General features: G+C 41.8%; 2 protein-coding genes across 5 annotated transcripts in view; one reads left to right on the plus strand and one right to left on the minus strand.

Annotated features, from left to right (window-relative positions):
• The window catches only part of hspbap1 (hspb associated protein 1), a 13,926-nt gene extending 13,014 nt beyond the window's left edge, over positions 1–912 (minus strand). For 2 of the 3 annotated variants that reach the window (XM_061692492.1, XM_061692495.1), the window contains exon 1: positions 17–700. The gene's annotated coding sequence lies outside the window, so the exon portion shown is untranslated. Of the gene's footprint in view, positions 1–16; positions 701–731 lie in introns of those variants that run through there. The other variant, XM_061692493.1, reaches the window with a different exon arrangement.
• Positions 866–25,655, plus strand: part of slc49a4 (solute carrier family 49 member 4) — a 39,009-nt gene continuing 14,219 nt past the window's right edge. For both annotated transcript variants that reach the window (XM_061692491.1, XM_061692489.1), the window contains exons 1-4: positions 866–1,404; positions 6,176–6,269; positions 14,160–14,440; positions 16,077–16,206. In XM_061692491.1, coding sequence (XP_061548475.1) covers positions 1,104–1,404; positions 6,176–6,269; positions 14,160–14,440; positions 16,077–16,206 — 806 coding nt within the window. In that variant the 5' untranslated portion in view covers positions 866–1,103. The remainder of the gene's footprint in view (positions 1,405–6,175; positions 6,270–14,159; positions 14,441–16,076; positions 16,207–25,655) is intronic.

Genomic DNA, 25,655 nt, shown 5'->3' on the forward strand with positions numbered 1-25,655 from the left:
TATTGCTATTGTTTACCTTTGTTCTCGCTGTTTGTTGTCTCTTTTCTGTCGATCCCCTCTCAAATTAAGTACCACAAGGTCGTTGTTACTGCTATTGTCGTCTTTTATTATTGCTATTTGTTGTCTACGTCTGTCCCCTTTCTAACTACACACTAACAGTGTTGTTAATTGCTTCTTGTTGTCTCTTTTCTGTTGTCTCATGTTGAGTACCAAAAGGTGTTTGATTTTTGTTATATTTTCTCTGTCTGTCCCGTGATATGCTACACACCACCAGGTAGTGTTATTGCTTTTTGTTGTCTTGTCACTAATCAAACTCCTATCAGGTCTTGTTGTTGTCTCTTTTTCTCTCTGCCCCATGTCAAGTTGAGCTTCTTTGTGTCGCTTGAAATACACTATACAAATCTAAGTAGTTATTGTTATTAAGAAGCAGAGGGCGTTGTCGTTGATTTTTTGCTCTCTCTGAACCATCTCAAACTACATACGAGCAGCTGTCGAAATATTAAGTTATTGACGTTATCAGTAAAGCTAATGGAAAGCTAGTTTGCCTGGAACCCAGTTAGCCTCACTTTAAAAGTGAGCATATCAACACCGGTGACGGTATAAGACGGGGCACAGACAGCTACATTTCAAAAGTCTTAGCTTGTAGGGTGAATCGCCTTATCTGCTGTACATATTAGCTCGCTCACTAACTCGAGGAAGACGAGCTCTTGGAAAAAAAATCGGGTACACACCGTCCTCAGCACGTGCAGCGAAGCTGTGGGCGGAAGTAAACAAAGCTCACGTGGCAGTGACGTAACGTGACGCAGTCGTTTTCAATTGGCTTTTGACGCGCTTAGTCTGTGAAACTACTCCATTTTGGCTCCGCGTAAGCAGCGACGCCGCCACTCACTCACCCTTTCAAGGCGAGCTAACATGGCGAATTACGAGCCACAGTTTCCATAGCGGAAACCGGATCTTTTACGCATGCGCAGTCTCGTTCCGTAACCGTCGTCTGTTTTTGTTTGTGCTAGCGACTGAAACCGAGGATACTGAACGTTTTCTGCCACCGTACGACGACCAAAGAAGGCCGAATCGATCCAGAAGCGTGCTCACGGTGTTCCGCTATGGGTGCCGCTTCGAGCACCGAGGCCGAGAGGGAGCCGCTTCTCGTGCCGTCCCACGCCGCGGCGTCGAGACCTGCGCCGCCTGTCAACAGCCGAGTGTACGGCCGAAGATGGCTGGTCCTCTGCCTGTTCTCCCTGTTGGCCCTCTTGCAGGGGATGGTGTGGAACTTTTGGGGGCCCATTCAGAACTCGGCGGCCCACGCTTTCGGCTTCACCAAGTCCGACATCGCGGTGCTGGTCCTGTGGGGTCCGGTGGGCTTCGTCCCGTGGCTGCTCTTCATGTGGCTCATGGATAAAAGAGGTGAGCTGCGACTGTTAATGTGTCGAACCCCCCCCCAACGATTAGAGGTTAATCTATTGAATTTATAGTCATGTGATGAATGGATTTTTCACAATATAATCAAATACTGTTAGTGTAGGAAACCATAGCTTTAGCCAACTAGCATCCTACAGACTATATTTCCTGACCAAATAAAATAAACGATGGTATCGCCATTACCAATATCGGCACCGATACTTGCAATAATGTAGATTCAAAACCGTTTCATTTAGTTTTTAAAGTGATACAGCACATTTCCTTACCGATGCGATATGTATGTGTAATAGTAAAATATAAACTGGTATCTCAAATGTAACCAAACTACATACCTAATTTTAAACGAGTGACAGGTGATGAAGTTTTTTTTTTTTTTTTTTTTTTTGAGCAGAGAAAGTTTGGTTGGTATCGCAGATATTGATATCGATGCTAGGGATATTCAATACCAATATGAGTATTCACTCTTGAGTGTCACTATTCGAGTCAATCAATCGAGTCAATACTTTAACTGTAATTTATGAACAACCCAAGTTCCATTGGGTAATTCTTTTGAATTTAATGCCATCCATCCATTTTCTGAGCCGCTTCTCCTCACTAGGGTCACGGGCGCGCTGGAGCCTATCCCAGCTGTCATCGGGCAGGAGGCGGGGTACACCCTGAACTGGTTGCCAGCCAATCGCAGGGCACATACAAACAGACAACCATTCGCACTCACATTCACACCTACGGGCATTTTAGAGTTGTCAATTCACCTACCATGCATGTTTTTGTGGGATGTGGGAAGAAACCAGAGTGCTGCGAGAAAACCCACGCAGGCACGGGGAGAACATAATTTAATGCCAGTGTAATGTATTTCATTAGGATAGCAGCAACTCGAGTAACTCATTAATCTGTTAGCTCTTTCCGACTAGCCAATATTCTCATGAAATGACACATGTCGTCACATTTGACAAAAGTCAACCTTATTAAGAGGTAGTGAAACATTGTGTGTCAAGTTAGCACGTCATGCTGCATGGGATTGCCTTGTGACTGATTTGCAAAATTGCACAACTGTCCTTCTTGTGACGTTGGAGTCAGTACAGAAAAAGTAGAATGAGGAGAAGACACCCGACAAGCTTGTCATATCCACATGGTCGCCACTCAACTTTATTGCGAGCGGACTTGGCCACGAGACCGATTGGCCAATTGGGTTAGTGGTGTTGTGAACCCTGTGAGACTCACCGCCCGCCACTGTCAAATCCACTCTGAGACTCTCTCTGTCTTTGTCTCTCTCTTCTCTCTCTCTCTTTCTGTCGCTCTGCCTGTCTCTCTCTCTGTATGTCTTTCTGTTTGTCTGTCTCTCTCTCGCTTTCTGTGTCTGTCTGTCTCTTTTTGTATGTCTGTCTATCTCTGTCTGTCGGTCTCTCTCTCTCTCTCTCTCTCTCTCTCTGTCGCTCTGTTTCTGTACAGTAGATATAACCATCATGACATGGTTGCCACATCAGTGCCCCACATTCAACATGGTCGGCACGTAGGCACGTCTTTTGGAATTGGATCTATTTTTTTTCTCTGTGACCCGGAAATACGTCAGTCCCATTCTCTGCCTGCACTGCGCCACAGTGCCATTAAACAACAGCGGCCAATTCTGGAACTTACAGACTTCGTCAACGGCAGTTAATGTGACAAATAGAAAATATGTGTGGAGACATTGTTCAGTCCAGGCGGTCCGATTTATCCATCCATCCATTTTCTGAGCCGCTTCACCTCACTAGGGGCGGGCGCGCAGGAGGTGGGGTACACCCAGAACTGGTTGCCAGCCAATCGCAGGGCACATACAAACAAACAACCATCCGCACTCACATTCGCACCTACGGGCAATTTAGAGTCTCCAATTAATTAATTAATGCATGTTTTTGGGATGTGGGAGGAAACCGGAGTGCCTGGAGAAAACCGAGGATTGGACCCGGGTCCTCAGAACTGTGAGGCCTGACGCTCTAACCAGTCGTTCACCGTGCCGCCGCCGTTTTATCCGACATCCTTTATATATGGACAAAAATAGTTGAACATCACACAAAAATATTAAAAACATAACACACAAGTAGTTTGTACATAAAAAAAAATATACACAAATACAGTATAAGAAAGAAAATACAAAAATATTTTAAAAATATTGAAAAAAATCCAAAATTATTAGAAAACAACCATGAAAACTATTTGGAAATAATAAAAAATAGAAAATAAAGAACCACACGACAGAAATAACAGAAATATTTAACAAAATCTACAAAAGGAGACAAATGCTGAGGAAATTTGTTTTATTTACAAAATACTAGAAAAAAACCCAAATATAAGATAAAAAATTACCAAAGTGTTTAACGCAAATACAGATAGAACAAATAGTAGAATATGATACAAAAGTAGTAACAAATAATATGAAACTACAAGATGAAAAAGTATATATTTTTAATATTACAAAATAATGTATTACTTGTTTATAATATAATTTAAATACAAAAATGTTGCAAGAAAAAATACATTTTTTGAGAAATAATATAAAGAGTTGTAAAAATGTATATAAACACATTGGATGTAAAAAAATATAGAACTATGAGACAAAAAATATTTTAAACTGATACAAAAGATTTAGGTGGACATAGAAATATGTTTGCAAAGTGCACATATGTGAGTAAATACAAAAATATTAGGGGAAAAATATAGAAATATTAGATGGGAAAAATATAGGACTTAATGGTACTTCATATTTTAAACCGTTAAACTCACTGGCTGCAATGTTGTCATGATTCATCTTGACACCATTAGCTGTTTCATCACTACGGCTAAGGAACTTCTGTGCTGTTGTCCTCCTGTCCTACTTTGACCTATATTAAGAGTAGGTTGTCAGAATGCTATTAAAGTGCTCCTTGGGGCCTTCAAGTCTGGAGGGCCTTTGAGTTATTCCAGTTCAACCTGGCGAGAAAACAAAAAAGCAAAGGCACCTCTGACTGCCTTAAGAGCAGCTCTGACGTCGCTATGAGAGTTTCGTGGTTTATGGCCAGTGGTTGAAATTTGCTGCCGTGCTCTGCCCAAACACAGTAACTAAAACTCAAGTGTTTTGCAAACCGCCATCACGTATTTGTCTAGAATACAGTATAAGGTCCAAATTTGTTAGCAGTTAGGTACACAAAAAAATATGATTAGTTCATTTTCTAAAATGGCCAAAATTACGGTACAATTGCCTCTTTAAGCAAAAATGGCAGAATTTCACCGTGTATTCATGCATTGCTTCTAAAGACTATTTTGTGGGTATACTCATGACAGACATGCTTATCAAATTTTATGCTGCTATGTGAAACTGGCCTTGGTGGCTGAATTTTCAAAACACTTGAAGGACCCCTGAAAATGGCCACTGTAAAGAAAAACGGCAGACCTTTTGTGTCTTTTCAGGCATGGTTTCTTACAGCCCTTTTGTGGATCTACTCATGATAAATATTCCTACCAAATTGCAAAGTTGCTATTTCAACCTGGCTTTGGGGGCAGAATTTTCAAAACATTAAAGGACCTCTGGTAATGGCTGAAAAGATTTTTTTCACCAGTCACGTTAATAGAGGGAAGTTGAGAGAGTTTCCCAATCGGGGTGTCAAAAAGATCACTTCCACGTGGAAAGACACAAATTGAGGAAGTTTGACCTTCGTCACATGGTTTGGAGCTGTTACTGGCAGGACCGCAACCAGTCACAAGCAAAGTGGTCTGATCCCGGTGGTAGAAGACGTTCATGCATGGTTAACAGCTACAAACAATCCAAAGTCAAACAAGTCACGGACAGGCATGCGCATGTGATTAATGTGATCACCCCTCTTACAGCAGTGGTGCCAAATGTACGGCTCGTGGGCCAGAACTGGCTCATCGGGGGGTCCACTCTGGCCTGTGGGGACGATTTATGCAAAGTGTAAAAAGGCGTTAACTGTTCATCGTCAATAAACGTATCTGTAAAGCTGCTACTGAAAGTTGTTTTATAAACGGTACATACAGTACAGATCCACTTTGAATGTGTTAATGAAAAAACTAATTGCAAATAATATTGTTGAAATTGCCATTGTTTTTGTTCAGAAATGTCAGATTGCTCATAATGATTTTCAACAAGATTTGCAACAAAATAATAATCAATAAACATGAATATTTTCCAAATGTAATTATTTGCACCAAAATAATTTGGAATAGTCGTTATTTATAGCGGCGGAACGTTGCCCGACTGGTTAGCACATTTGCCTCACAGTTCTGAGGACCGGGGTTCAAATCCCAGCCCCGCCTGTGTGGAGTTTGCATGTTTTCCCTGTGCATGCATGGGTTTTCTCCGGGCACTCCGGTTTCCTCCCACATCCCAAAAACATGCACGTTAATTGAAAAAACTCTAAATTGCCCGTAAGTGTGAATGTGTGCACGGATGGTTGTTTGTTTCTATGTGCCCTGCGATCGGCTGGCGACCAGTTCAGGGTGTACCCCGCCTCCTGCCCGATGATAGCTGGGATAGGCTCCAGCGCGCCCGCGACCCGCATGAGCATAAAGCGGTACAGAAAATTGATGGTTATTTATAGCTTTTTAGGCCACAAATCTACCGGTCCGGTCCACTTGAGATCAAACTGGGGTGAATGTGACCCAGGAACTCAAATGATTTTGACAGCCCTGCAAGTATGCAGCAGCACAATAGAAATGAACGCAAGGAGTGGCGAGACTTGCAGGTGGCTCTTGTCGTCGTCTCATCTCGTCTGGTGTCCGGCAGGTCTTCGGGCATCCCTCCTGCTGTCGGCTTTCTTCATGCTGCTGGGGGCGGTGCTACGGAGCCTACCCCTATCGGACCCGATTCTCCGGCGCTGGTAAGACTCCTCCTTCTGGTCATCTTTCTCCTCCTGGTCCTCCTCTTCCTCATCCTTGCTCTCTTCTGCCTTCTCCTCACTTCTATTCATTCCCGTCCTGGTCCTCCTTTCCTTCCTAATCATCATCTTCCTTTAGTCCTCTTCCTCCTCCTCCTGCTCCTCCTCTTCCATACTCTCTTTTTTCCTCCTAATCCTCCTCCTCATCCTCTTCCCTTCCCCCTCCTCCTCTTCGTCTTCATCATCCTTCTCCTGGTCCCCCTCTTCCCACTTCCTCCTTATCTTCCTTCTCCTTGTCCTCTTTTCCTTACTCCTCCTCCTCGTTTTCATTACCCTCCTTCCTCGTCCTCCTTTTCCTCTTTCTCATACTTCTCCTCCTCCTGGTCCTTCTCTTCCTCCTTGGGGACGTCCTCTTCATCCTCCATTTCTCCTCTTTTCCTCCTCCTCTTCCTCCTGGTGTCCTGTGACGCCGGTGGCAGGGTCAGGTGTTTCTCTAATCAAATTCCCACTGCTGCCAAGGCAACTGTGAATTGTAACAGTGCTGCTCTTTGTTTTGACTTGTTTATCAACATGCATAAAAGTTACTTGTGGTCATCACCTACATGGAAAGTTCTACCGATTTTTATTGTGCACTGTGGCGTTTTTCATGAATAGTAGAATAGAATAGTAGGATAGAGAGCCTTTCTTGTCATTGTATGGGCAGAGACAAAGAAATCGGGGATGAGAGGAGCGATCGCATCCATTTTAATAACAAACAATTGGGGTGATTGAGGGTGCCGTGGACCTTTTGTGCATTATCATGAATGACTGTACCGTGCCAATCATGTAATATACAGAAGGTTATTAAAATCATAAAGCAGTTTAATGTACCCCTTTCATCCCTGCATACCAGTCAGCAATCGGGTGCGCTTGCCTGGCCAGCTCAAGGTCAAAGCGGTCAAGGTTCCACCCGCTGTTGTCTCAGTGTATGATGGAATTGACCTCAGCGTGCCGGTTTGACGCCAGGACAAGATGGCCTTGCAGGATAACAAGCAAAAACGCTGACACGGTTCATTTGCGAGCTAATTGTAAGCGGGTCGCAGGTGTTAATGGTTGACTCAGGTCTGGCTGCTCAAGTGTGGGCACAGCATTCACCAGTTAGTTATTCTAACAGAGGAAAACAACCTCAGAAATGGCCACAAAAGCGCAAGATTGTTACCGTAAAATGTTATATTTTGATATGAAATCTTTTATATATATATATATATATATATTTTTTTTTTTCCATATATTGGAAATGTAATGTTTGTCAGATTTTTAACTAATAATTAAATTTTTTATGTCAGCTATTTTTATACTATTTTCTAGGTTTTTTTTGGTGTGGTTTTTTTAAAGAAAATTGTATTTCCCAGACCAAAATTGTATGCTTTCCCGCAAAAGTGCAATATTTTCAGTTTTTGTGTTTTTCACCTAATATTCTTTTGTATTTGACCTATTTATATTTTCGATCTACATATATTTTTTGTACTTTTTGTGAATTCTTTTTAGTATTTTTTAACCCCCCACCCCTGATATTTGGAACATTTTGTCCAATAGGTAAAGAAAATATTTTGGGGGGTATTTTTAAACTAATAAGAGTTATAAATTAAGAATTTTTGGGTAAATTACTATTTTCTAATATTTTGTGATGTAAAACGTCTCCCAACACAAACATTTTATATTTGACCAAAAAGTATGACATTTGTCCACAAAGAGGCAACAGTTGACCAAGTAAAGTAGTATTTTGATATTGAATATTTTGAATTTTTTTCCCCCAATATATTTTCATCCTATACTGTATATTTAATGAATATTTTTTGTTTGAGAAAATCTTCCAACACACAGATTTTATATTTGGCCACTAAAGTCCGATATTTGTGGACAAAAAGGCAATAGTTGACTGCAAAAATGTGTATCTTTGGGAGAAAAATGCTAGAATTTGCTGTCCAAAACTGTACATCTGTCCAGGAAAGTGGTACCTTCCCTCTGAAATGAAAGCTTTTGCCATTAAAATTTATATTTGCTTGAAAAAAGGCTACATGAAGCTCTGAAAATGTTAACATGGATAACTCTGGTCAAGTGCGCATGCACCATTCACCAGTAGATGTCACTCTAACAGAGATAAAAAGCCAGAGTGAAAAATCTTTAACCGGTAAGATCTTTGTTTGTTAGACTGGTGTGGACCTTGATGCAGACAGCTTACCACTTGACACTTTATGACTTAATACGCAACCTCAGGTCATTTCATTAGGTACAAAGTTACACCTGCGTGAGATCCCATACATCAAATGCAATTACTTCAATTTCATTCACTCCGACAAGGACAACATCCTCAGCATGTATTAAAACTCTATTCGTTCACTAAAAAGACTATTAGGCCATGAAAATTTTGCTTTGCCTTGAAAAAACTGTTTTCCATTAAAACAAAATGGATATACAGTCCCCTCCAGAAGTATAGGAACGGCAAGGTCAACTCCTTTGTTTTGTAGTATACTGAAGACATTTGGGTTTCAGATCAAAAGATGAACATGAGACAAAACTTCAGACTTCCAACTTTTATTTCATGGCATTTACATCGAGATGTGTTAAACAACTCAGGACGGAGCACCTTTTGATTGAACCCTCACACTTTTCAAGTGAGCAAAAGCATTGGAACATGTGACTGATGGGTGTTTCTAGTTGCTCAGGTGTTGACTTTTAGATTGATTGCTTCAACATTAATGCTTGCCTTTGGCTTTCACCTGTGAAAACTACCTTTGCCGGTAAGCAAACATGAAGACCAGGGAGTTGTCGATGGGGAAAAAAATAAACCATTTTGAAGCTGAGAGAAGATGGAAAATCCATCAGAGCTGTTGCACAAAAACTGGGCATAGCCAATGCAAACATTTGGAATGTCCTGAAAAAGAAAGAAACTACTGGTGTGCTGAGCAACAGAGCTGTGAAAAAACACCCAAAGACAACAGTCTGTGACATCACTGCTAACCTCCACAGGGCAGGGGTGAAGGTATCACAATCCAATGTTCGAAGAAGGCTTTGAGAGAAGAAATACAAAGGCCATACCACAAGATGCAAACCACTCGTCAGCAAAAAGAATCAGAAGGCCAGATTGGATTTTGCAAAGAAGTACAGAGATGAGCCATAAAAGTTTTGGAACAAAGTTTTCTGGACTGATGAGACCAAGATTAACCTCTACCAAAGTGATGGAAAGGCCAAAATATGGTGAAAGAAAGGATCTGCTTATGATCCAAAACACACAAGCTCATCTGTGAAGCGTGATGGAGGTAATGTGGTACCTTGGGCTTGCATGGCTGCTTCAGGAACCGGCTCACTCATCTTTATTGATGATGTAACTCATGAGGGTAGCAGCAGAATGAATTCTGAAGTCTGCAAAACCAGTTTGTCAGGCAATTTACAGAAAAATGCATCCAAAGTAATCGGGAGAGGCTTCATCACGCAACAAGACAATCACCCAAAACACACTGCCAACACAACAAAGGACTTCATCAGGGGGGAAAAAGTGGAAAGTCTTAGACTGGCCAAGTCAATCACCGGACCTTAACCCAATGGAGCATGCATTTTACCTTCTGAATAGGAGACTGAAGGGAGAAACCCCCAAGAACTGAAAGAGGCTCCACTAAAGGCCTGGAAAAGCATTTCAAAAGAAGAATGCAACAGTCTGGTGAAGTCAATGGGTTGCAGGCTTGATGTAGTTATTAAATATTAAATGTTATTCACTAAAAGTTAATTTAGTAATGTCTGTTCCAATACATTTGCTCACCTGAGAAGTGGGTGGCTTCAAACAAAAGATGCTCCGTCCTGAGTTGTATAACACATCTAGATACCATGACATAAAAGTTGGAATTCTGAACTTATGTCTCATGTCTTCAGTATTCAACAAAAACAAATGAATTGACCTTGCTGTTCCAATACTTCTGGAGGGGACTGTTGTCCCAAAACACTATATAAGAGTGGTACTAAAATAAAAATATAGGGCCACAAAGATTTGTTTTCAATTTATTGGAAGTCAATTTTGAGGAAAGGTGTCTTCACATAAACGTTGTCTCAAAGTATCACAAACACTAACCTTGTGCCTCATCAGTGGGTAGGGAAAGGAATCAGCGTTTTATAGCATTTGGTTTCATCCATAAAATAAAATAAATAAATAATAAAAACAATCACCGGTGTCATGTGACGTTACTTTTTCGTGCCAAAATGCTGAGTTCCAGTGCGTACCCTTCAAAATAAAAGGCTACAAGCTTAAAACAAGAAGTCAGTTAAAACTTGCGCATATAAACCATTTGACCTGATGAAACAGAATATAGGGGCAGCTATATAGTTGAATATAACTATTTTAACAGTGCTATCAGTGAAGTCAACTCTGTCAACTAGGTGAGTGAAACAATAAAATAAAATAGTTAAAACAGTTAAAATAACTATTTTAACAATGCTATATTTAACTTTTAGCTGAAACATTAATTAATGAATATTAAGTCAATTGGGTTAGTTCCACACACATTGGCTTTTAGTTCATAGGTTTAATATTGATACTGGTTATAAAGAGCCTCGAGTCAAATGTTCATTTTAGTCTTTGCTGCGGGTTAGCTAAGAAAATTGCTGTTCATAATTTGGACAGCCTTTATTTAACCCATGCTAACGTTTTTGACCCAGCCCCCTAAAAGAATCGGAATTGAGAATCGTTTGGAACCGGAATCGATCTAAGGAACCGGAATCGCTCAAATTAAAACAATGCCCAACCCTAGTTCTCACTAGCTTCATGGCGGTGCTCCTGAAGCCCGGGCCCCCCGAGCTGGATGACTGCTTGGTGTTGGGGCTCCCCTCTCATGCCCCACGGCTGCTTCCTGGGTCCCGCCTTATCGCTCCCTTGTCGGGCGCCCCTATCCGCCCTCCTTTCCTACGAACAAGGGACGCCGTCCCACCCTCTGGCGGGGACTGGTTGCATTGTGGGCCCTAGAGGTTGGGGTTTGGCTGGATGTGTGGCATTGGGTCCCTGCGGCCTCCTCCGGGTGGCCGGTTGTCGTGGCGCTTCGGTGTGGGACGTGTCCCGTCCGCCGGGCTACTCTCGGGTGTACTCCTGGCCCCGATCCCGCCTCTTGATTGATTGGGTGAGGTTCTCAGCTCAAATCCTGCAGTGCCAGATGTGTCCCCCTGCTTAAGCCAGTACATGTCCAGGCCCATCTGAAGTTTGCTCGAGCGCATTTGGATGATCCAGAAGAGGATTGGGAGAATGTCATATGGTCAGACGAAACCAAAATAGAACTTTTTGCTAAAAACTCAACTTGTCGTGTTTGGAGGAGAAAGCATGCTGCATCCAAAGAACACCATAATTACTGCGAAGCATTGGGGCGGAAACATCATGCTTTGGGGTTGTTTTTCTGCAAATGGACCAGGATTACTGACCGTGTAAAGGAAAGAATGAATGGGGCCATGTATGGTGAGATCTTGAGTAAAAACCTCCTTCCATCAGCAAGGGCGTTGAAGATGAAACGTGGCTGGGTCTTTCAGCATAACAAAAATCGCAAACATACCGCCCGGGCAACTGAAGGAGTGGCTTCGTAAGATGCATTTCAAGGTCCTGGAGTGGCCTCGCCAGTCTCCAGATCTCAACCCCATAGAAAATCTTTGGAGGGAGTTGAAAGTCTGTGTTGCCCAGCGACGGCCCCAAAACATCACTGCTCTAGAGGAGATCTGCATGGAGGAATGGGCCAAAATACCAGCAACAGTGTGTGAAAACCTTGTGAAGACTTACAGAAAACATTTGACCTCTTTTATTGCCAACAAAGGGTATATAACAAAGTATTGAGATGAACTTTTTATATTGACCAAATACTTATTTTCCACTGTAATTTGCTCATAAATTCCCTAAAAATCAGACGTGATTTTTCTGGATTATTATTATTTTTTTCTCATTTTGTCTCTGAGGTATACCTATGATGTAAATTACAGGCCTCTCTGATCTTTTTAAGTGAGAGAACTTGCACAATTGGTGGCTGACTAAATACTTTTTTACTCCACTGTATCTAATGTGTCATTGTTTAGATGTATAAGGATTTACTTTTCTCATCTTGTTTACAGTTAGTGCTTTGTGTTTTGTCTTCTTTTCTCACTGCCCTCTGGAAACCTTTGTTCTGATCGACTCTGATTCTCAATACATATCCATTACAATACTAAGAAACCACAGTGGCATCTTAAAAACTCCACTGTGACACGGGAAAATTGTTCCGGCATAAAAGCGATACAGATCCTCCATTCTGCTTGACCTAACAGCCAAACAGTACAAAAAAAAGTCTATTCTTCTATGAATTGCCGATTTTCATGGTCCACTTGTCGCAGCGAAATTGGAACATGCCATTTTTGTGCAATGTAGGCTCCTACAGCCGGCAAAGTGTCAACAATATGCCAACTGCTCCAAAAATGACAGTAATGAAAGTAAACAATTGCACTTGCAGCAGTGAACAGGTGAGTGACACCGTAACAGGCTGTCTGTGTATTGTTTATACACGTGCTGACGCAAAATACGAATAAAGGTGTTTACACACTGCAATTGGTTTTCACGGGGCTTATCTCCTGCTTTATAATGCTATATTTTGCCAATAAATAAATATAGACATTGAACAATTAAACATTATTTGCTAACGAAAATGCTACATTAGGCAAAGGAAAATGTTATGTTTCTGCCATGTTGGGTAGAATCCCGGTATCCCAAAAACCAAAACTTTTCAGGAAACCAGAAAATGGCCATATTTGTGGAGCCATCCATTTACATTGCATAGCCAAAGAGAGGAAGCCATTTTCGAACACTTATTATTGGTCAGTAATTTGAAACTAAAGCAAACCCACGTGGGAACTGCACAATGGCATCGATTTGTGAAAAATATTAAATTGACTAAAGTTGGACATACAAGGTTTTGGCCCATGCTAATTATATTTTGTCATAAAGAGCAGTATTTCTCTGTTAAAATAGTAATTTTTTACTCAAATGGGTTAGTTTACAATGTAAAATACATTTTCTTTGCTATTAAACACTATTTGCTCACAAAAAAACTGCATTCAGCTATGAAAATGTGATTGTTTTGTTAATAAAAATGTCTGGTCAGAAAAAGGCTGCATTAGGGGAAAACAGGAATATTTCCTTAAAATGCTGCATTTATCCATTTAAAATACAATTTGCTCGTAGAAAGCAACACTTAGGCTTTGAAAATTTTATCTTTAAAACACTATTTGGTCAGAAAAAGGCTACCTTAAGAATACTTTGCCTTACAATGCTACATTTTGCCTTTAAAACACTATTTGCTCACAGAAAGTTGCTTTAAGCTATGAAAATATGCTAAAATATTATTTGGTCAGAAAAAGGCTGCATTAGGGGACTATAGGCACTATATTTTACCTTAAAATGCTGCTTTTTACCTTTAAACACAATTTGCTCACAAAAAGCTAAAGTCGACTATGAAAATGCTATCTTTAAAACACTATTTAGTCAGAAAAATACATTATTCTGCCACTAAAACACTATGTTCACAAAAAAAGCTATATTACGCTAAGAAAATATCTTTACAACACTATTTGGTCAGAAAGAGGCTATATTTGCGAACAAAAAGCATTACATTTTGCTTAACAATTCTTATTTGGCCATTAAAAACTGTTTACGCACAAAAAGCTACCTTAAGATATAAAAATTTGATTGGTTTGCCACTATAACACTATTTGCTCACAAATTTTTTTTAATGTTATGCCACTCAAAACACTTCAGGAAAGGCTGTATTAAGCGTTTATCTTAGACTGCTCTATTTTGCACTTAAAACCCAATTTTTGTTTACAACGATACCTAATTTGAAGGCCTTGTTTTGCTTGTTGCAGGTTAATCCACGGCGGTCAGCTCCTGAATGGTTTGGCCGGTCCCACCATCATGAGCGCCGGCCCCTTCCTGTCCACCACGTGGTTCGCCCCGGACCAGCGGGCCACCGCCACCGCCGTGGCGTCGCTCTTTTCTTACCTGGGCGGAGCTGCCGCCTTTGTAGCGGGACCCCTGCTTGTGCCCGCCCCCAACGGCACCCAGGCAGTGGGCCACCGGGTGTCAGTGCCAGCGCCTGCATTGGATGGCGCCATCCGGGAGAAGATCCAGCTGGTTATGTACACGGGTACGAGCCGCCTCGGATCGATAGCGCATTGGTGCCGCATCACGTCACGGGACGAATACAATAAAAAAAAAAAAACGAAGGCAATGTGGAATCTCCACAAGCAGAAAGCTAAAACAAAAAACCTTGGTTGGTGGGAGTGTCATTCTTAAGTGATTTTGAACATTAAAAGCTTGTGGCACTATCGTAAGCTGCAGGCTGACGTTAATTCCGCCTCACTCATTCAAATCTGCAAAAACTCAAAATGTTACCAAAAATATTTGTCTTATTTCTAATGAAAACTACGGTGGCCGAGACAGGTCATATTTGCAAACACCACAAGACAACGATCAAGTCAATCACCGGACCTTAACCCAATGGAGCATGCATTTTACCTCCTGAATAGGAGACTGGAGGGAGAACCCCCAGAAACAAACAAGAACTGAAAAAGCCTGCAGTAAAGGCCTGGAAAAACATTTCGAATGAAGAATGCAACAGTCTGAAGTCAATGGGTCGCAGGATTGATTTATTGCAAGTAAGGGTTATGCCACCAAATATTAAATGTTATTCACTAAAAAGTAAATTTAGTCATGTCTGTTCCAATACTTTTGCTCACTTGAAAAGTGGGTGGGTTCAATCAAAAGGTGCTGTGTCCTAAGTTGTCTAATACATCTAGATGTAAATACCATGACATAACAACTGGAATTCTGAACTTTTGTCTCGTATTCAAAACAAAGGAACAGACAAAAAAAAATCTCTGAATGATTCCCAAAACTGGTAGAATATTATATGTACCAATGAAACAAAAATAACTTTTTGGAAGGTGTGTGTCTCGTTACATCTGGCGTAAATGTAACACAGCATTTCAGAAAAAGAACAGCAAAAGTCTAACAAGGTGGTGGTAGTGTGATGGTCTGGGGCTGATTCGTATCTTCAGGACATGGACCACTTGCTGTGATTGATGGAACCATGAATCCTGATCTTAAGCAGAAAATCCTGAAGGAGAATGTTTGGTCTTCAGTTCGTGACCTCAAGCTGCAGCATATTTGGGGTTCTTCAGCAGGACAACGATCCAAAGCACACCAGCAAGTCAACTTCAGAATGGACAAAAAAAACAAAACAAAAAAAAACAACTAAATGAATGTTTTGGAGTGGCCTAGTTAAAGTCTGGACGTGAATCTGATTGAAGTGCTTACGCATGTCGTTTAAAAAATCGTTCGTGCTTGAAAATCCTCCACTGTTGCTGAATTAAAAAATTCTGCAAGGAAGAGTGGGCCAAAATACCTCCACAGGGAGATAATAGACTCATTGCCAGTCATAGAAAACCGCTTGATTTCAATTGTTGCTGCTGAGAGTGGCCCTTATTTTTGTTACACAGGACCAGGCAGCTTTGAATATTTTTTCCCCTTAATAAATACAATTTGAAAACTGTACTGCATTTCATGTTTACTTGGGTTATTTTTGTCGAATATTTACATTTGTTTGATGATCAAAACAAAGTGGGGAAACTAGCCCCACCCCAAAAAAAATATATATATATCAGAATTTGAGAATGGTACCAATACTTTTTCATAGCACTGTGTATATTGCCACCTATATTTTGCGATAAAAGCACTATATTTGCTTGCAAATGATTTTCGTGCCTCTGCTCCGTGTCCAGAGCTGGCCGCCATCGCTGCGCTGTTTGCAGCTGTCCTCTTCTACTTTCCCTCGCGCCCGCCGCTTCCTCCCAGCGTGGCTGCCGCCAGCCACAGGCTCAGCTACAGGAGCAGCATCTCCAGATTGCTCAGGTGAACGCACACACACACACACACACACACACTTTAAATAGCTTGGTTAAGGGTGCACAAGACTCCGTGTATTTTTTTCCCCCAAAAAACATGCATTAATTGGAGACTCTAAATTGCCCGTAGGTGTGTCTGTGAGTCCAAATGGTTGTTTGTTTGCATGTGCCCTGCGATTGGCTGGCAACCAGTTCAGGGTGTACCCGCCTCCTGCCCGATGACAGTTGGGATAGGCTCCAGCACGCCCGCGACCCTAGTGAGGAGAAGCGGCTCAGAAAATGGATGGATGGATGGATCGTATGTTTTTCAATATTTTTGTACAGTCCCCTCCAAAAGTATTGGAACGGCAAGGTCAACCTTTGTTTTTGTTGTATACTGAAGACATTAGGGTTTCAGACAAAACGGTTTGCCAGTCTCCACAGGGCAGGGGTGAAGGTATCAGAATACACTGTTCGAAGAAGACTTTGAGAGAAGAAATATAGAGGTCATACCACAAGATGCAACCACTCATCAGCAAAAAGAATCGGAAGGCCAGATTGGATTTTGCAAAGAAGTACAGAGATGAGCCACAAAAGTTTTGGAACAAAAGACTCACTGAACAAAAGACTCACTGAAAAACTTACAAAACTTAGCTTAAATAATATTTACAAGGAAAAGTGAGAACTCTCAACTTCGTCTGTGAGATGGTTGAATGCGCTGCACGGCTGACGTCACGTAGTAAGAAAAACGTTTTCTCGCGCTTCGCATCAAAATTACTGTGGTGGGAGTCGTGTGTGTGTGTGTGTGTGTGTGTGTGTGTGTGTGTCACTCACTTTGACATTTACATACACGCGCGCACAAAGGCACGCACGCACACACAGAGTTGCTTTTAAGGAACACATTCGGCAGTGTACTGAGAATGATGTGCTTGTTTACGTTTAGGAAGTTACTGTATTGTGTTAGCATGTCAAGTCTGCACTAAGTTGCTGATTTAATGTGGCTTCAACTACACTAATATTTAAGTTATTGCTTCATGTTGATGACATGATTCTGTAACTTGTGTGGCGTACATTACCAACTAATGGGTACGTTTAAGCTAATGCTTTTTTTGTACTGTGGATGTGATATTACTGCCACTTGGCAGCTGCTGAAAGCAACTAAAAAGTTACTTTTTTGTAACTTAGTTACTTTTGAAATCAAGTCATCAGTAGGCTTTAAATGATCAGGATGTTTGGGGTCCAAGATATACTTTTTTGCCTTTTTTATTTTTGTCTAGTATTTCTTGTATTTCTTTAAATTACTATGTATTTTTCAGCTAATATTTTGTTGTATTTTTTTGTCAACTAGTCTATTATTTTCTATTTTTTAATTTTTGTTTAATATTTGTAGTTTTCTTTATTTTGGGATTTTTAATGTAATATAATATCTTTTTTCATTTTACTTTGCAACATTTCTCTTCATATTTTTTTCAACAAATTGGGGAATTATAATTCCTCTAACTTTGTAATTTTTTTTCACATTTTTGTAATTTTGCTTGACATAGTTTGCATTATTTAGTAATTTTCCCCTCGTCTTGTTATAGTTGTAATTTTGGTTTAGTTATTTATTTTACTGTGTAATTCTTCTACGTATTTTTATTTTATTTTCCCCTAATATTTAGTTTTTGCTGTGGTATTTTTGTCTAATATTTTTGTTACATATTTCGAGTTATAAATTTTTTCCCCCGAGTGTCTGTATTTTCTTTTTTTTTGTGTATATTTTGTCAGATATTTCTCGTTTTTCTCATTCTCAAATGTTCGTCTCTTATTGTCTTTTTCTAATATTTAAAAAAATCTGTAATATTTTTATCTTTTTTTTGTATTTTGAGTGCTATTGCAATAGGTTTTATTTTTTATTAGAAAGCGAACGCTACGGTGCCGTGTGCTTTTTGAATTCAATTGAATCTTTAATGAAGCCCCTTGCAATTTGCTGAGCTCTTTATCAAAGAACCCGCCACCTTCCCTTCTAGATTAATTACGGCGCCTTTATAACATTCCATGTGGTTCACATGTCAGTCCACCCTTAAGTCACGGCCGATATGCGTAGCCCTGAAAAAAGTTTCAAGAGCTCGTTTTCCGCTGAGGCGATTTCGCGAAGAAGCGGCATTGCCCGAGGTTCCGGCCATGGATCAAAACGCTGGAGACGTGTGATGGCGGCATGTGAAGAAATACCTTCGCTACGGGCCCAGTGGGCTCGGGAGCCTTTGGATGAACTGCCAAGCGGTCATCATCTTTCACACAAAGATAGGCCAAGTTATCCAGGACATCCAGCTTGGCCGCGGGTGATAGGCAGCCTTCCAGGCAGCTTTTAATCTCAGCGAGACAGCATCAAGCCTCAGAGTGGTGAGCTCTCAGGGTGGATTCTGCTGTGTAAATTCGCCAGGATATAACCCAAATGGAGGCAGAAGCTACGCTAATTTAATACAAGTTTACCTGATTATTTTTATAGAGTTGCCTTCTTGCACAAAAAATGGAGGACAAGTCGGTCTTCAAAGAAGCCCCGGAAATGGCCAAAATAATCCTAAAATGGACACTTTAAAGCAAAATGTTCAACGTGTCATTATGAGCATGTCTTCTTGTGACTTTTTTGTTGGTCTACTTATGATAGACATAACTGCAAAATTTCATAGGGCTTCGCGAAAATGGTTTTGGGGGCTGAATTTTTCCCCCAAATTAGAAGGGTCCCTGGAAATGACTGGAATCAGTCTAAAATGGTCGCTTAAAATGGAAATTGAACACTCCCTGTATATTTTTCGTAGTGCTGGGACTCCATCCATCCATCCATCCATCCATTTTCTACCACTTATCCGGGTCGGGTCGCAGGGGCAGTAGCTTTAGCAGGGACGCCCAGACTTCCCTCTCCTCAGCCACTTCATCCAGCTCTTCCGGAGGGATCCCGAGGCGTTCCCAGGCCAGCCGAAGGACGTGGTCTCTCCAGCGTGTCCTGGGTCGTCCCCGGGGTCTCCTCCCGGTGGGACGTGCCCGGAACACCTCACCAGGGAGGCGTCCGGGAGGCATCCGAATCAGATGCCCCAGCCACCTCATCTGGCTCCTCTCAATGCGGAGGAGCAGCGGCTCTACTCTGAGATCCTCCCGGATGACCGAGCTTCTCACCCTATCTCTAAGGGAGAGCCCGGACACCCGGCGGAGGAAACTCATTTCGGCCGCTTGTATCCGGGATCTCGTTCTTTCGGTCACGACCCACAGCTCATGACCATAGGTGAGGGTAGGAACGAAGATCGACCGGTAAATCGAGAGCTTCGCCTTTCGGCTTAGCTCCTTCTTTACCACAACGGACCGATACAAAGGCCGCATCACTGCAGACGCTGCACCGATCCTGTCTGTCGATCTCCCGTTCCATTCTTCCCTCACTCGTGAACAAGACCCCAAGATACTTGAACTCCTCCACTTGGGGCAGGATCTCATCCCCGACCTGGAGAGGGCATGCCACCCTTTTCCGACCGAGGACCATGGTCTCAGATTTGGAGGTGCTGATTCTCATCCCAGCCGCTTCACACTCGGCTGCGAACTGCTCCAGTGAGAGTTGGAGCTCACGGCTTGATGAAGCCAACAGAACCACATCATCAGCAAAAAGCAGAGATGCAATACTGAGGCCACCAAACACTGTTTTCTTTGTTCATGGTCGCTCCCTCTTCGCCTTGGCTGCGCCTAGAAATTCTGTCCACAAAGGTTATGAACAGAATCGGCGAACAGAACCGGGCCTGCACCCATGGGGCCCGGCCGGGCACAGCCCGAAAGGGTAACGTGGGTCCCCCTTCCCATGGGCTCACCACCTGTGGCAGGGGCCATAGGGGTCGAGTGCAGTGTGAGCTGGGCGGTGGCCGAAGGTGCTGGGACTCGCCCCTCAAAACCCCAATCCCTATTCGTAATGAATGTCTAACGAATCACAATTGGCAAATTGTGATTTGGCAAAGGATGTTTTTGGAATGGACACGAACATGCTCAAAGATCTAGGTTCAACTCTTGCTACTCCTATTGCCTCAATCATTAATCTTTCAATTTCATCTGGTCACTTTCCAAAGGCCTGGAAATCTGCTATTGTTACCCCTGTCTTTAAATCCGGTGACTCAACTTGTCTGAATAACTACCAACCTATAAGCATTCTTCCGGCCATTTCCAAAGTTCCAGAAAAATGGGTGTCAGAGCAGATTGTCCATTATTTAAACAGCAGCTCCCCCTCTCTCCATGCCATGCAGTTTGGTTTCAGATCCAAGCATTCCACTGAGATGGCTACATGCCTCTTCATTGAGAAAATAAAATATTCTCTCGACAAGGGTGGAGTTGTAGGGGCGGTGTTCCTGGACCTCAGGAAAGCTTTCGATACAGTAAATCACTCTGTTCTTCTTACCAAGCTCTCAAAATTTAACTTCTCTCGCAAAGCTGTGAGCTGGATTGAATCATATCTGCATGACCGAACACAATCTGTATCAGTTAACAACTGCAGATCAGAGTCTCTTTGGCTAACCTCTGGAGTCCCTCAGGGATCAATATTAGGCCCCCTTTTATTTAGTCTTTATATAAACGATTTGCCCACTGTTTGTTCTGAAGCAGAGTGCGTAATGTATGCAGACGACACGGTTTTCTTTGTTCATGGTCGCTCCAAAGATACTGTTGCTGCTAAACTCACTAATACAATGTCCTGTGTCACAACTTGGTTGGAGGAGTGCTGTCTACAGCTAAACGTTTCTAAAACTGTAGGCATGTATTTCACGAAAACAAATAGAGTATCACCTGACCCCGACATACTTGTTAATGGTGATAAAATGCAAATTGTCAGCCAATACAAATATCTTGGGTTCATAATAGATTCACAGCTTTCTTTTAAAGCCCATATTGACAAATTGTGTCAAAATGTCAAATTAAACCTTGCAAATTTTCGTGCAATTCGAAATGAAATGTCAACAGAAGCCGCAAAAATTTACTTATATTCAATGATTCTGAGTTACTTTAACTATTGCATAACCAGTTGGTCCCAGGCTGGTCAGAATGCAAAAAAAACATTGGAAGTTTTGTACAAACAAGTAATTAAAGTGATGGATAAAAAAAACAAGGCACTATCATCACTGTGCAATTTTAAAAAAATCCAGTCTTTTAAACTGGGACAGTCTTCACATATTTGCAGATTTAAATTTGATTTATAAAGTACTGCATGATTTGGCTCCAGCTCCTCTGGCTGAGTTCATCAGCCAAAGAAACAGCTCTGAGCGTGTCACTCGAGGCTCTGTCAGAGGTGACTGTCTCATTCCTCTGCGCAGGAGCACTTTCAGTAAGTCAGCCTGGTCAGTGAGGAGCCCTGGTGAGTGGAACTCAGTACCCGAGGAGGTTAAACTGCTTAGAACATACAAGGCCTTCACAAAAAAACTGAAAATGTGGTTAGTTAACACCTATAGCTGCCAACACTAAAAGACAAGTATGTTATGATGTTGTTTTTTTTGTTATGATCAAATGATTTGTGGTATTATTCTCTCTTAATAGTATAGTAAGTCTTTGATTATGTATCCTGTATTATATTGTCTTGTAGATGTATTTACTGCTTTTTTTTACATCATGGCCAGGGGACCACAGATGAAAACTAGCCTTCTGGCTAATTCTGACTTTTTTAACCATGTGTATTTCATGGGTTTTATGAAATTGCATTGTCTTGTTGTTGTTTTGTTTTTAAACAAACCTTATAGAGATCTCTGTGAAGCGCCAATGCGTACATGCGCAGAAGCGACACTAAGTCAAAATGGTGCCGGAAATAAAAGCATCGCAGCGCTTGTCAGAATAAAATGTCATTTTTTTTTTTCCCACTTTGATTTGCTATTGAATCCGAATCCCAACCAATTCGTTCGTAGCACAAATGTTTGTGCATGGCTTCTTCAGACTTTTTTGTAGGTCTACTCATGATATACATGACTACCAAATCTCATGCGGCTAAGTGGGACTGTTTTTGGGGACTGGATTATTTTTTTTTAAATTTAGAATATCACTGGAAACGGCCGAAATTAGCCTAAAGTGGTTGCTTCAAACGGAAATGACACTTGTATGATGATTTCCTGTCTCTTTTAGGAATGGCTTATTGAGACTTTTGTGGGTCCACTCACACATTTGTGTGTTCCTTACTGAAACTGGCTTTTGGAGCCGAATTTTTCAAATTCAACTATTATGCATTATCTGCACAATTAACCACCCAAGCTCCAACAAGCAGATGCAAGTTAGCCGCTAGCAAAATAAAACCAGGACGTTTCTTTCTGGTGGAGTCGGACGTGTCATCAGCTAAGTGCCATTCGTCCTTGACGGACCCGACTGCAGATCAATGCATCACCGTGACAAGGTTCAAAGCTAAAGTGATTACAGTGGTGGGGGCTGGCGGGGGTGGCGAGGCGGGGGTCTCATCAATCCCGTCGCTCGGGGCTGTTTGCATCTTTAATTAAAATGAAACCATAATTTTATGCCCCGTCGCAACGTTCGGCCACGTAATTAAGACTGCAGATGCCAGCAGCTGGAAGCGTTCGATGAGTGGAGGATCATTAGGCCAAGCTGAGACCCCGGCTGGGCTAACAACATTCAGCGGACTGACACCTGTTCTCGATGGAAGTCGGACATCCATTAAGCAAACATGCTGACTTCGGTGAACCCCTGTCAATTCGCAGTTCACCATTCATATTCAAATGACATTTTTGTGTCATTTTTGGCCATTTCCGCGGGTAGTTTGAATATTTGGAAAATCCTTCCCCCAAGTCCAATTTCACTTCGAAACATGAAATTTGGTAGTCATGTCTATCATGAGTAGACCTACCCAAAAAAGTCTCAAGAAACCATGTCTGAAAAGCGACAGAAAGTCTGCCATTGTGGTCAGATATGTACAGTTTAGTGTAACTTTGGCTATTTCCAGGAGTCGAGAATTCAGCTCCTGAAGCCAGTTTCACTTAGAAACATGACATTTGACAGTTGTATCTATCATAAGTAGTTCTACAAATAAGTCTCATCAAGAACCCATGCCTGAAAACACACGGGATGTCTGTCATTTGGCTTTGACGTGTTCAATTTAGGGTAATTTGGGTCATTTCCGGGGCTTCTTTAAAGGCCAACTTGTCTTAGTTTTTTTTGTGCAGTTAATTAACTCCAAACAAATACTCAGGTAAACTTATTGAATTAGTTTAGGTTATGCCTCCATTTGGGTTATGCCCTGGCGTATTTGCAGAATCCACGCTGGGAGCTCGCCACTCGGAGCCTTGATGCCATCTCGCTGAGATTAAAAGCTGCCTTGAAGGGTGCCTATCACCGGCGGCCAAGATGGATGTCCTGGATAACTTGGCCTGTTTGTCACAAGGTGGTTATTTTAGGCTAAGTGTCTCTTATCAGGGGTCACTGAACCACCACGTATGTAGTAATCCCTAGCTGTATCGCGGTTCATTTATTGCAGATTCAGTGTATCACAGGGTTTTTTTTATTTTTTTTTTAAAAAGGCCAGTGTAGTGTAATGCAGTTTATCACTTGCTCATCCTTGGAAAAACTCAGTATTATAGGCTCAATAATTTAAATGTGGCAGCAATGACTCACAGAAGGTCAATTGGGCTTTTGTTTCTCAGCAGAAAACAAAACCTTACTCTGAGCATATGCAACTCATCGATTTAGTAAATCACCAGATTGCTTTAGGGTGCCCATGACATGGCTTGAAATCAACTGTTTAAAGCACAAGCCACAGTCAGCGTTTTATTAAATAAATTCAAAAATACCACCCTTGGCATGTGTTTTTGTTGTCTGTGTGGATGGTGACCTAAAGTGGACAATTGAAATACTAGCACCTTTCTAAAGTGCGTTGTCACAAACTGGCATTGAATTGCACATATGAAAGCTCTAAATCTGTGTAGTAGTATAATAAATAAATGGCCGCTACTTCACATATTCCATTTACTGCGGGGGTTTTGCGGAATGTAGGGTTTTCTATACCAGACAGCTGGACGACGCTAAATGACAAAGTATTTGCCTTTTCTTCACTCCGTATGATGGGTTAGCGTCTCGATTTTGCTTTGCCGTGATTTCCTTGTGTCATTTTGAGATGATGTCGGGATGCCGCCACCATGACAACGAGGCGGGCGGGTGGGGGCGGAAGGCCGGGAGAAACCAAAACAACGATGTGTGTTTTTAACGTGTGTGTGCGTGCGTGTGAAATATGTGCGAGTGTGTATTTGTGAGTATGAGTGAGTGTGTATGTGCACAGGCGTGTGCGTATGAGTGAGTGAGTTAATGAATGCGTGCTTGTGTGTGCTCTCGCGTGTGAGACTGTCACTGTGTGTGTGTGTGTGTGTGTGTATAAGTGTCTTTGTGTTTGTGTAATTTGTGTGGTAAAGTGACGGGATTTGAGCTCCTCCAGCAGCCTGCAGCTTTCAAACGTGTTGTTGCCCAAAGCCGTTTGCCTCATTCGGGACTTGCTACTGGCTCTCATGTCTTATTTGTCCACTGGCTTCAGACGGGACGTGATGTGATGTGAGAGCCATGTGTCCGCCACAGTTGTCTCTACACTTGAGTCAAGTTGATTTAAAAGATAATTTTTTTTTGTAGTTCTTACTGTTTAGTTCACGGACGGTTTAAAAGAAACATTATTTTTAGTTCTTCTTGTTTAGTCCTTGGATGGCAACTGTTGCCTTTAACGCAACACAGAAGCAGAGACGTTTGTGGATCAACTTCAACACCCCCAAATTCCGCATCCTTTCCTTGGGACAAGTTGGGGTTCAGATGAGGGTCAGGATTGAGCATTAAGGTTTGGGCCTAATGCTTGTTTGAAAATTCAGGGTTTGAAATGAGCATTTTAAGTCATGGTTAGTGTTTCGACGTAGAGTTTCAAGACAGGATTACAGTTTAAAACTGGGGTTAGGGATTAAAAAAAATCCATCCATCCATCCCTTTTCAACACCGCTTATCCTGGTTAGGGTCGCGGTACGCTGGAGCCTATCCCAGCTGACTTCGGGCGAAAGGCGGACTACACCCTGAACTGGTCGCCAGTCAGTCGCAGGGCACATATAGACACGGACAACCATTCGCACTCACATTCACACCGTCACTGAGTGGGAACTGAAGCCACGCTGCCTGCACCAAAGTGAGGCGAGTGTACCACTACACCATCAGTGACTGATTAAAAAAATCATGGTTTCAAGACAGAGTTAGTGTTTCAAACAAGGCATAAAGCGAAAGGAAAGGGAAAAATACGTTTGGGCGAGAATATCTTGTTGGCAAAAGACATTTGCGTCGCATATGAATCCAAAAAGCTACATTGAACAAAAATATAAACACTTTTGTTTTTGCTCCCATTTTCCGTGAGCTGGACTCAAGGTCTAAAACTTTTCTACATACACAAAAGGCCATTTCCCTCAAACATTGTTCACAAATCTAGCTTTTAAAATCTAGGTTAGGGTTTCAGTCATGATTGAAGGT

This window comes from Phycodurus eques, chromosome 12 (assembly GCF_024500275.1).
Source record: "Phycodurus eques isolate BA_2022a chromosome 12, UOR_Pequ_1.1, whole genome shotgun sequence".
Lineage (NCBI taxonomy): Eukaryota > Metazoa > Chordata > Actinopteri > Syngnathiformes > Syngnathidae > Phycodurus > Phycodurus eques.